The 11,696-nt window shown below is 51.8% G+C and overlaps 1 protein-coding gene across 4 annotated transcripts in view; it reads left to right on the top strand.

Moving 5' to 3' along the window:
• The window catches only part of MTG1 (mitochondrial ribosome associated GTPase 1), a 16,048-nt gene that overhangs the window by 734 nt on the left and 3,618 nt on the right, over window positions 1–11,696 (top strand). For 2 of the 4 annotated variants that reach the window (XM_081823254.1, XM_081823252.1), the window contains exons 2-9: window positions 658–724; window positions 3,628–3,736; window positions 6,425–6,505; window positions 7,014–7,070; window positions 7,450–7,540; window positions 8,982–9,043; window positions 9,522–9,618; window positions 9,916–9,997. In XM_081823254.1, coding sequence (XP_081679380.1) covers window positions 669–724; window positions 3,628–3,736; window positions 6,425–6,505; window positions 7,014–7,070; window positions 7,450–7,540; window positions 8,982–9,043; window positions 9,522–9,618; window positions 9,916–9,997 — 635 coding nt within the window. In that variant the 5' untranslated portion in view covers window positions 658–668. Of the gene's footprint in view, window positions 1–657; window positions 725–744; window positions 3,346–3,388; window positions 3,852–6,424; window positions 6,506–7,013; window positions 7,071–7,449; window positions 7,541–8,981; window positions 9,044–9,521; window positions 9,619–9,915; window positions 9,998–11,696 lie in introns of those variants that run through there. The other 2 variants (XM_081823253.1, XM_081823255.1) reach the window with 2 other exon arrangements.

The raw sequence follows: 11,696 nt of genomic DNA, 5'->3' as shown, positions 1-11,696 counted from the left end.
CCGGCTCCGTTCGCGCGCTCTGGTTCACCGGGTGCGCGGTGACCGAGTGCTGCGCACGTGGGTGTCCCGAGGGCCGGCTCCCTTCGCGCGCTCTGGTTCACCGGGTGCGCGGTGACCGAGTGCGGCGCACGTCGGTGTCCCGAGGGCTGGTGCAGTGGCAGCGTGCGCACGGGAGGTGGGAGATGTGAGAAGCTGGAGGATGCTCTCAATGCCCCCGTGTGGCTGTGTCAGGGGCGCTGAGCGGTGCACCGTTCCTGAGGAGTCTTGTAACTTTTGTTCTGTGTGTGGTTCCTGGGTAAGGGTGAGTGGCTGAAGTGGATACACAGGGTGGAGGGCCCGGTGAGTCGGGTAGTCCGAGTTGCCTGTTCTGTCGCTGAGACCAACACCTACAGAGGTTAAATACTTCACGGAGAGCCCTCCAAGGGGATCGGACCCAGACATGCTGCTGCACCTCAGGCAGGGCCTCTTCTCTTTCTTGGAGACACCACTGTTGAATTTGAAAGAGGCACTCAGCAAACGGTCATCAATTATGGTGACGTAGGACACTTCACTCAGATGTATTCTTTTTTAGGTTGTTTGTGGTGTGTCGTTTGTGACAGTTTAAACCTATCACTCTTGAAAAGCCACAGACCCATTAGGCATCCTTCTGTTTTCCAGGGCTGAAGAAGATGCAGAGCAGCCTAAAGTTGGTGGATTGTATCATCGAGGTCCATGATGCCCGGATATCCTTTAGTGGTTGTGATACTGTGATTTATAATAAGAAATATATGTATATTTGGTCTTTGTCCCTGTTTCTGGCATAGAGCTCCTAAAACCCTGGGTATTTCTTAAGTGATGAGAGTGATAAAGGTGTCTGTTGATGAGGTGACTTTCGGAAACCCACTAAGTCACCTAGGTTTGAGGGCTGGTTGCCGGGTGAAACAGTCCTGCCATTGGAGATTGGAACCTGCAGTTCCACCCCTGACCTTTGGGAGTGGCAATTGATTGCCAATGGCCAGTGATTTAATAAATCAAGCCTATATAATGAAGCCTCAATAAAGACCTAAAAAGACAGGGTTTGGAGAACTTCTGGGTTGTTAGATGTGGATATGGAGGGAGAGTGACACATTATTTTTTAAAAAAGATTTTATTTATTTATTTATTTAGAATGGGGGGACGTGGCACACATGCAAATGCAGGACAGGGAGAGGCAGAGGGAAAGAGAATCTCAAGCAGACTTTGCTCTGAGCGGTGGGCCCAGTGGGGGGCTTGATCTCACGACCCTTAGATCACGACCTGAGCTGAAATCAAGAGTTGGATGCTTAACTGACTGAGCCACCCGGGCGCCCTGAGAGTGGCACATTTAGGGCATGGAAGCTCTGTGCTCCATCCCACATACATTGCCTTATATGTTTCTTCTATTTGGCTATTCCAGAGTCATATCATTTTCTAATAAGCCAGTAATCTAGTAATATTTTCTCTGAGTTTTGTGAAGCCACTCTGACAAACTAATTGAATCCAAGGAGGGGGTCATGGGAACCTCCCATCTATAACTAGTGGGTCGGAAGCAAAGGTGATGGCCTGGACTTGTGATTGGCACCTTAATGGCGGGGGGGGGGCATCTTGTGGGACTGAGCCCTTCTGTGGGATCTGACTCTTTCTCCATGTAGATAGTGTTAGAATTGAGTTAAGTTATAGGACATCCAGGTGGTGTCACAGAATTGCTTAGTGTTGTGGGCTCTCTCGCTCCCAACTCTGTTGGAATTGGGTGTGGCATCCTAGTGGTAAGGGGAGGCCGTTATTCCTGAATCGGGCAATGCTCAAGCAGTGGGAGGCATTCCTGGCTGTTACCTGCTCTCCGCGCCCCTCCTGTGTCTGGCCTCTGCTCTGGTCTAGTTTGCTGCCACAGAGGGTGGTACCCTCACCTCTCAGTTATTGGCACTTGAAGCAGTGGTTCTCAGCCCTCATTGCACATTAGAGTTTCTCCAGGAGGGTTTAAAAAATCCTGGTCTGGGGTGCCTGGGTGGCTCAGTCGGTTGAGCATCTGCCTTCGGCTCAGGTCATGATCCTGGAGTCCCGGGATCGAGTCCCGCATCGGGCTCCCTGCTCAGTGGGGAGTCTGCTTCTCCCTCTCTCGCTCCCCCCTCTTGTGCTCTCTCTCTCTCTCAAATAAATAAATAAAATCTTTAAAAAAAAGAAAAGAAAAAAAATCCTGGTCTGGGCCCCTCTCCGGACCAGTTAATCAGCATCTCTGGTGTGGGGTCCAGGCCTTGTGCTGTTTGACGCTCCCCATTGGTACATAGGGTAGCGTCTTTGTCTCTGACCTCTGCCTGGCACACCCAGACCTTCCAGTCCAGTCCAGCAGTGGGTTCTCTCGGTGGGGTTATGCAAGCTTGATTGAAATGTGCTGGCCAACAGGGTTTTCCTCTGTGCCTGAGGCGTGAATTGGCAAGATCTGGTGATCTTGTTCACTGATGAATATACTTTCAGACCTTGTTTCTGTTGTTTTTGAGCTATGTTTGGGTTCTCTTTATGTGATGAAGGTGTTGGTTTGAGAGTTGTTACCAGCTCAAGGACGTCAGATGAGGGACCATTTTCACTATTTCAAAGACTCTGGAACTTTTGTAATAAAGTGTCAAATTTATTTACTGTAGGCTAAATATGTCAATTTATAGGATATCCCATGCTGGTCAGAAGTGTTTGCTGGCAGTCATATGTTTGATTATCAAAAATGATAAATCTGTAATTGTTACTCACTGCACAGTGAGTGGATATCTGTCCTTTTGGTTTCTAGACCTCTGCCTTTTTCTCCAGGACCTGGCAAGGAACGCTGGGCTGGGTTAGGGGCCCTGGGAGGGAGTCTGAGGCTTTTGGTATTCTGAATTATACAGGATTGGTTAACCCTTGAGGGAAGAGTGAGATTTATGGAAAGTCCTTTTGTGTGGGGTGAGGGCATAGCCCTTAACTGGTGTCTAGACCCAGGGTGTGCTGGAGGCCTCGGGAATTTCACACCTGGACTCAGTAGGAGCTGAGTGTTCAGAAGATAAATATATAGGCCTCTCTTCCTGCCTGTGTTAGGGTCCCATGAGGTGGGACCTATCCTGATTCCCCGAGGGTCCCTGGCTGAGGGCGAGGAGGCAGAACCTTCAAGGATGGTTTCCATGGGGACCCTCATCCCTTTGGCGGTAACCAGAGGGGGGCAGTGGTTTGAGATAGACTGATTAGGACTTTACGGGATGTGATGTTTTGGAGTGATCAGATCATTCATTTTGTTATGTACCTTGGCAGCTAAACAACCAGTTACAAAACCTTCCACTGAGCTTTGTGTTTTGTTTTCGCCACCAGCATTCCTGTTGGGGAAGGCATGTGAGACCCACTGCCCTGCGTGTCTGCAGTGGGAACGCGGCAGCGACTAGGCGTCCTTTTCCCCAGCCGGGAGGGCAGGACGGGGGGTTGGTCTCATCCTTCTTGGAGCGTGAGGCTGGGCTGGCTGGCAGGTACTTGCACTGAGACTGGGTTTCCTCCTCTGCTCAGTTCCTTCTAAAGATTTCCTTCTGAAGATGGTGTCAGTCTGTGTAACAAGATGGGCAAGATAAATTAATGGGCTGGTAAAGCACTGAGGGAGTTTTTGCCTTAATTTTGCCACATTCCACTTTCAGGCCGCAATCCTCTGTTTCAGGAAACTCTTGGGCTTAAGCCTCACATGCTGGTCCTCAACAAAATGGACTTGGCGGATCTGAAAGAGCAGCAGGTGAAGGTGCCCGTCCCAGATGCCGTCACCCTTAGGGTTCCTGTGTCTGGGATTGCAAACAAACACGGTGTTGATTCACCCAGGCAGTCTTGCTTTGGCAAACAACCCTTTGTTTGCAGAGGTACTCCTATATGATTTCTCAAAATGACATGCCTCCCTCTAATTTATAATGATTAATCTATGGTCCAAAGGACCAAGATGTGCCTCTCTCATGGGACATGGCCGGGCTGTGTGGCTGGAGCCGGATGCCCCTCTGTGTGGCCTGTGGCCCGTCTGGCTGGGAACACTGAAGTGGGGCTCTGCCTGCAGCGCCGATGTTCACAGTTTATTTCATTGTGATGACTTGCGTTTTGGTAGCTGTGTGAGGCCGGTGGCCCCAGGCGCAGGCCACAGGTACTGACCTGGCTGCATTTGCCCCAGGCACCCAGTCCTGCACACCCAGTGATGTGGAAGCTAGAAGGGTGGGGGGCCCAAGGAACTTCTTCAAAGCAGGCAGGGCTGGGGGACGCGAGTGACCAAGTGACCCAGTGCAGGTTTCCCCATGTGTCGCCGAAGTTCAGAAGCACGGAGGTCTGGACATGCTGTTTTCAGGCGCTCCCCTCTGTTCTTCCCACGAAAAGGGCGGGCGCTGGAGCCTTTGCAGCCCATTGTGAGGCTGTTAGTGCAGTTTTCTCTTCGTTTCCAGAATGTAGTTTAGGTTTCCTTTCTTGTTTTTAAAAAGCTTTATATTTGGGGGCGCCTGGGTGGCTCAGTCGGTTAAGCGACTGCCTTCGGCTCAGGTCATGATCCTGGAGTCCCGGGATCGAGTCCCACGTCGGGCTCCCTGCTCGGCGGGGAGTCTGCTTCTCCCTCTGACCCTCCCCCCTCTCATGTGCTCTCTCTCTGTCTCTCTCTCTCAAATAAATAAATAAAATCTTAAAAAACAAAAATAAATAAAATAAAATAAAATAAAATGCCTGGAGGAGGGACGTCTGGGTGGCTCAGTCGGTTAAGCGACTGCCTTCGGCTCAGGTCGTGATCCTGGAGTCCCGGGATCAAGTCCCACATCGGGCTCCCAACTCAGCGGGGAGCCTGCTTCTCCCTCTGACCCTCCTCCCTCTCATGCTCTCTGTCTCTCATTCTCTCTCTCAAATAAATAAAATCTTAAAAAAAAAAAAAAGCTTTATATTCTTTCCTTCTTTCCTCTTTTCTTCCCTTTCCTTTCCTTTAAGATTTTATTTATTTATCTGAGAGAGAGATCACAAGCGGGGTTGGGGGAGGAGGGGCAGAGGGAGAAGCAGGCTCCTGATGCCTTGGCTGGATCCCAGGAGCCAGGGATCCGCTTGTTTGAAGGCAAACGCTTCACTGACTGAGCCACCCAGGGCCCCTATTTTATTTATTTTAGAGAGAGAGAGAGAGAGAGAGAGCGCTCGGGGGAGTGGGGAGGGGCAGAGGGAGAGGGAGAAGCAGACTTTATGCTGAACATGGAGCCCGTTCAATCTTAGTTGATTGTGGTATGTTTGAATTACTTAAGCCCCATCCACAAGCCTCTGTGTCAAGGTTTCCAGGGAAACATCAGACACTGAAGCCACCGGAGTTCTTTTGAGAATCCAAGCAGAAGCGACCCCTGAGCCAGGTGCAGGCACCTGTTGTCATTTTGAGTCTTCCTGCTGTGCAGATCGGGCAGCTCAGGTCCTCCAGGAACTAGGTGCTCATGGGTCTCAGTGCATGTGCAGATGTAGTAATTTATCACAAGCTTTGCTTTTATTGGTTGAGATCTGAGTCTTAATCAGTGATTGCTTCTGCCCTTAAATGCTAATTTTTGTAGAGTGCTGGGCACTAAGATGACCTACCACAGGGACACAGCAGTGTCTCCCCCGGCTGGGAGCTGTTCTCAGGTGCTTCTGTGGCAGAGGTCCTGGAGAAGCCCCCAGCAGTGGCTCCTCATGTCTACCTCTGAGTGCTGGGTCGGAACATCCACTGTGAATTTATACACATATGTCTTTGTTGTGGCCTGTGTCTTAATCTGCATCATCTAACGAATAACTAAAATACATAAGTAAAACTAAATTAGTGAATGACTTTTTGTTCATTTAGGCATCAACCATATTTTTAGGTCAGTAGTTGATCAAACAATATCCTACTGGTTTTAAAAAACAGGATTCCTACACTGTATTCGTTTAGTGTTAAGACCAGTAAATTCATATTAGCCTTAGTTTACTTTTGGGCTTTTAAAACATTACACATATTTTGTAATTGGATTGGGTTCAAGCCTCAGTTTACAGGGGAGCTAGGCAGAATACTCTGGTGTAACAAGATCACTAGTGGAGACCAGAACTGTTTGATGCTGGAAGCGGCTCCTTGTGCATGAAGGGGCCTGAGTCCTGAGAGGCAGGTGGTGCTGTGCTGAGCCTTCTTCCCCACTGGAGCCCGGAGTACATGGGCCCCTGGCCGGGGCACTTCCCTCCTGCCCTCACAGGGGGGCCAGGCGCTCCTGCGCTCTGCCCGAGGCCCGCGGTTCTTCAGCACCTGCTCCGCCTGCCCCCCCACGGCCTGGCTCTTCCCAGGCCCTGCTGCGGTGGCTCTGAGCCAGGGAACACGCCTGGCCCTGTGGCGGGGGTGAGGTTGGGGTTCTAAGCTCAGATTCTTGGATTTTAGCATATCATGCCACTCATATTTGCATTTAGTATATAAAATGGAAATATTCTCTTTCAGAAAATTATACAACACTTAGAAGGAGAAGGCCTAAAAAATGTTGTTTTCACCAACTGTGTAAGGGATGAGAATATCAAGCAGGTAGGTGTCCCTCTGTTTCGCACTCTAGTGCTTCTGCTTAAATACCCTCAAGAAATCCCACAGATCATCTCTTGCTCTCACAAGAAGCAGAGTTTCGGAGACAGTCCGTGGGCTTGCGGGGGTCCTGGTCGAGAGCGGGTGGGCTCGGACAGCTTGTGACTGCGCAGTGCAGTGCCAGGCTGTCGTGTGCACTCGGGGCTGTGGCTGGGACGAGCTTCTGGAGGTCTGGGGCCGCGTTTTCTGCAGTTGTATGTTAGGATTATTTCACTGGCTGATCCGCAGCTTGGCAGGAGGTGGCTGCAGTCAGAGCTGTCACCCTCTGGGGGGCTGACCTGCTCACTGCTGGTGGAGGGACAGGACATGGCACAGATCACTGCCCCCCCGTTGGGGCCCCAGCACATTCTAAATCCTGATGTGGACAGTCCTGGTTCCCCGATGCTGGACCTGGGAGTACACCGCCTCCAGAAGCCCAGGAAGAAGCCATTTCTGTGTGCTTTGTCCTTTGCAGATCATCCCAATGGTCAGAGGACTGGTTGAGAGCAGTTACCGCTATCATCGAGGAGAGGTTGGTTGTGGGGCCCAGTGCGGGCCGTGGGCTGGTCCCTCCTGAGGAGCCCGGGCTCAGCGGCTAAGCAGCGGTCAAGCAGTCCCCATGCTAGGCCGTGACTGAGCTGCAGAACTCCTTGGGGTTCTCTCTGTGCTGCTACAGGTGCCTGGGAGGGGGCTGCTGCCCCCACCTGTGGAGCTGCCCTGCGTGCTCTTGTTCTCGCCACAGGAAGGGTGGGGTGGCCTCCACAGTGACCTTCCTTCCCCTGAACACAGACCTGGGCTTGGGGGGCCCTAGCATGGGCCAGATGAGGCCATGGGCGGGGCTGTGGGCAGGGCTCTGGGTGGTCTGGGTGGTCTGGGTGGACCCCTGACTCCCTGCTCTTGTGCCTGGGCAGAGCCTGGAGTACTGTGCCATGGTGATCGGGATCCCCAATGTGGGCAAGTCCTCACTCATCAACGCGCTCAGGAGACAGCACCTCAGGAAAGGTACCGCCTTTCATGCTGTGAAAAGAGAGGGACCACTCTTCCTCTGGTCCCGAGACAAAACTCCCATAGCCAGAGCCTCACGGCCCTCGGGGTGGTCTCTGCACCGAAAGGACCCAGTTAACTGTCTGATGTAAGGTTAAACGGTGATACAGAGTCATCCTGTTACACATTTTATACTGAATTTGTTTTCTCTCCTGAACATGAAATGTTGATGTTTAATATGTGGGTGACTTTTCTGCTCTTTGGTGGTTTTGTCTTCTCCCTCATTGAAGTCTCAGGGCCCTGCTGGATAGATGAGACCTGATGTCAGGTGGGAGGCATTTGGTGAGGCGGCCCCCCCCCGCCCGGCTGGAAAACTGCATCCCCCCCGGCTCGGGAATGGCCTCCGGGAGCTGCCTGAGCACCTCCTTGATTGTGCTCACCCTGTCTTGGAGTCTCGAAGACGTGCCTACTCTACTCACTCGCTGTGCTTTACCCTTTGTTCCATTAAGTATTTTCAAGTTTCGCACCAGGTCCACGTTGGCTTTGTTTTCCACACCAGCGATGTATGGTCTGTTAACAAACCCGCTTCCAGTGCACAGACCCCCAGACTGAACTACCCCAGCCATTATTTTGCAGATGGTGTTTTTGGTGCTCATTGCAGACCTGCCAAATCATCTATTTTTAAAATTTATTTTTCTTTAATTATGGCTTTAAAAAAAATGGTGGCTTTAAAAAAATTGTGGCATTAAGTATATTCAGTGCTGTGTATCCATCAGACTATTTCTAGACTTTTCCATTGTCTCCAATTGGAAGTCTTTAAACAAACACTAACCAGCGCTGGGCACCACTAATCTGCTTTCTGTCTGGACCTCACATGAGTGCGGTCACAGAGTGTCCGTCCTTTCGTGTTGGACTTGTTTCACTGAGCGTAATGTCTCAGGGTCCATTCATGCTGTGGCTGCATCCAGATTTCCTTTTTTGCAAGGCTGAATAATACCCTGTTGGGTCTCTGTACCACGTTTTGCTTTTCCATGTATCACTGGCAGACACCTGTATCTCTTTACTCTTGCGTTGACTCGGCCCCTTGGACAGGAACTCAGCTCACAGGCCTGTCACGGGCAGTGCTGTGGGGGCAGACTCGCAGGGTGCAGGGTCAGTGTCGGGGGCATGGGGTCAAGTCCTGGAGGCAGAAGCTGGGGTGCTGAAGGAAGAGCTCTGTGGGGACCTTCACGGTCAGGTGCTTGCCTGCCGGTCCCTTGGCAGGTCTTGGAGCACCTTTCCAGGCACTGGGAGGCAAGTTTTAGTAAAAGAGTCACTGCTGTGAGCTGGTTTGGAGCAGAACTGAACACAAGCTCGTGTGGGCCTTCGTAGGTTTCCATGTGTCTCATTTCTTATCCTATAGCTCATATGTCAGGCTTTGTGTGTTGACTGCATTCAACAGCCCCTTTTCATCCTGCAGGAAAAGCTACCAGAGTGGGCGGTGAGCCTGGGATCACCAGAGCTGTGATGTCCAGAATTCAGGTAGGGTCCTTGGCTGCTGGGTCCACGCACACATGCCTGGTGCTTCCTGAGGGCTGTGGGGTGGGCTGCCTGCCTTCTCCTCCACTCTGTTCCCACTGAGTGCTTGCCACGTGCCGGGCACCACAGCGCCCTTACATCAGACCTCTGGGAGGGCGTGCTCTCACCCCTGTTTTATGGATGAGGGAACCGAGGCACCTGCCCAAGGTCACACAGTGGCCCGTTCTCCCAGGCTCAGCTCGGCCCATCCACACATGCCCTTTTTGCTCTGGGAGGAGAAACTGTTGCTCTGATTTATTCTCCAAACTCAATGGGAACTGATCCTGCGGGGAAGCCACGAGCTTCCTGAAAAGGACGAACCCATCGGAACAGGGCCCTGGGGCCTTCTCAGAGCCTTAGGAACCTAGCAGCCTGGCTCCAGGGGCCGCCCAGCAGAACGCCTGGAGGGAGTGGATGGCCCGACCGTCCTCTCTGTCCACAGGTGTGTGAGCGGCCACTGATGTTCCTGCTGGACACTCCCGGGGTGCTGGCCCCTCGGATCGAAAGTGTGGAGATGGGCCTGAAGCTGGCCCTGTGTGGTGAGTTGGAGCCCCCGCTTAGTGCCCCCTCCTGCTGCCGGGCCTGGCGGGTTGTGCCTACTTTTCTCGGCCCGGCCGTGGCAGACACCTCAGAGCGTGCTGAGCGAGCATGGCAGGCAGCCTGTCAGCCCTCGCTCCCAGTGACGTGGGCCACTGCTCTGACCCCGTGGACCCCCACGGCCTGGAGTGCGCCTGCCTTCTCCCAGCTTACAGCCGAGGCAGAGTGGTCAGGAGCAGCAGTGCCTCTGGTGAGCCGGGAGCTGGTCTCCACTGCTCACGCTGGCCTCCTGGTTCCAGGAACCGTGCTGGACCACCTGGTGGGGGAGGAGACCCTGGCCGACTACCTTCTCTACACCCTCAACAGGCACCAGCTCTTTGGGTGAGTGCAGGGTGGGGGGTGGGCGGGCTGTCCTCTCTCTCATCCTAGACAAACGTCATGTAGGAAAATAGCAGCATTAAGGTGTTATGGGACAAATTCTGCACATTATGTGCAGTGCACAGTTTGAAATGTTTGGCTCTTATACGTCAAGAAAACCCCCCAGTTTCTTGTGCTTTTCGGGGATCACTCCTCTCTATCCCTTCCTTCTCCTGTTTTACAAATGGTCCCCCAACCCGCATGCCACACCCTGGTGGCCATCTACCTTGTGTCCTGTCCTCGAACGTCCTAGGAATGGAGTCCCACGGCGTGTGCTCTCTTTTGTTGCGTTCCCTGCGCTTGACGTGATTGCTCTCAGATTCCTCCGTGTCGTGACGCGTGTCGTGACCCGTGTTGTGACCCATGTCGTGACGTGTCGTGGCCCGTGTTGCTCCTTCCTGGTGGCCGCTGCGCGGTGTTCTGTGGTATAGATTGACGCACCTGTTTGTTCTCGCCGGGGTGTTTCCTGGATGTCCCGTGTCGCGTTGAGGACCTCAGTCCCACCAGATGTTCAGGTTTACTGATTTCCACCAAGAACCAGCTTTTGGTTTCATTGACTTTCTCTGTTGTTTTTCTGTCTTTTAGTTCATTGATTACTGTTCAATCTAAAAAAACCCCAAATTTGTTGTCTTGCTGTTTGTTCTGTCTGTCCCTCGTTCTCTTTCCTCTTTCTCTGCATCTGCCTGTCTGTCTCCCTCCCTCTGTCCCTCTGTCTCTCTCTTTGGCCTTTTTTGGATGAATTGGATATTCTTATGCTATCCCTCTGTCCCCTCTGTCAGCTCGTCATCTGTAACTTCTGGAGGAGGTTGCCTTGGGGTTTGAGGAGCAGCTTTGAGTGACATCATAACGTGTCTGCAGTGCAACCTCCTTACGATGGCGCATCTCTGTTCTGCTCTGGATCTTTGGGCTTCTGTTGTTCTGTGTCTTACGTTGACGTGTTTTGTAAACCTGAGCTATAGTGTTTTGTTTATACAGAGACTTCAAGTGTAAGAAGTAAAGCGTAGCTGTGTACCCATTGCTTGGTGGTTCATGGGCACTGCTCGTGGCTGCTGCTCGTAGGTCCAGGTTCCACATGGCGTCCCCCATCTGAGGATGTCTCGTCATGTCTCTTGCAGCGCAGGTCTGCTGCTGAGGAATTCTTTCAGATTTTGGTTGTTCAAAGATGTCTTTTTTTTTTTTTTTTTTAATTTATTCATGAAAGTCAGAGAGAGAGGCAGAGGCAGAGGGAGAGAAGCAGGCTCCCTGCCTAGCAGGGAGCCTGATGCAGGACTCGATCCCAGGACCCTGGGATCATGACCCGAGCCGAAGGCAGACGCTTAACCATCTGAGCCACCCAGGCGCCCCCAAAGATGTCTTTATTTCACATTCGTTTTGGAATGATATTTGCGCTTTGCGTGAAAGGGTAGCTGGACAGCTGTTTTCAGGACTGGAAAGAGGTTGTCCCATCCTGTTCTCACCCCTCTTGTTTCTGATGAGTAATCAGTCATGTTTGCCTTTGTTCCTCCAGCTGCTTTTAAGATTTTCTCGTCGTTCTTTTGAGCAATTTATGACAATGGGCCCTGTATGGCTTTCTTCATGTTTCTTGAGCTTATAGTTTGTTGAGTTCTTAGATCTGTGGCTTTGTAGCTTTTATCAGATTTTCAACCATGATTTCTTTTTTTTT

Source organism: Leptonychotes weddellii, chromosome 6 (assembly GCF_054177405.1).
Source record: "Leptonychotes weddellii isolate Sample4059 chromosome 6, ASM5417740v2, whole genome shotgun sequence".
Classification (NCBI taxonomy): domain Eukaryota; kingdom Metazoa; phylum Chordata; class Mammalia; order Carnivora; family Phocidae; genus Leptonychotes; species Leptonychotes weddellii.
This window is presented reverse-complemented; position numbering and strand designations above follow the sequence as displayed.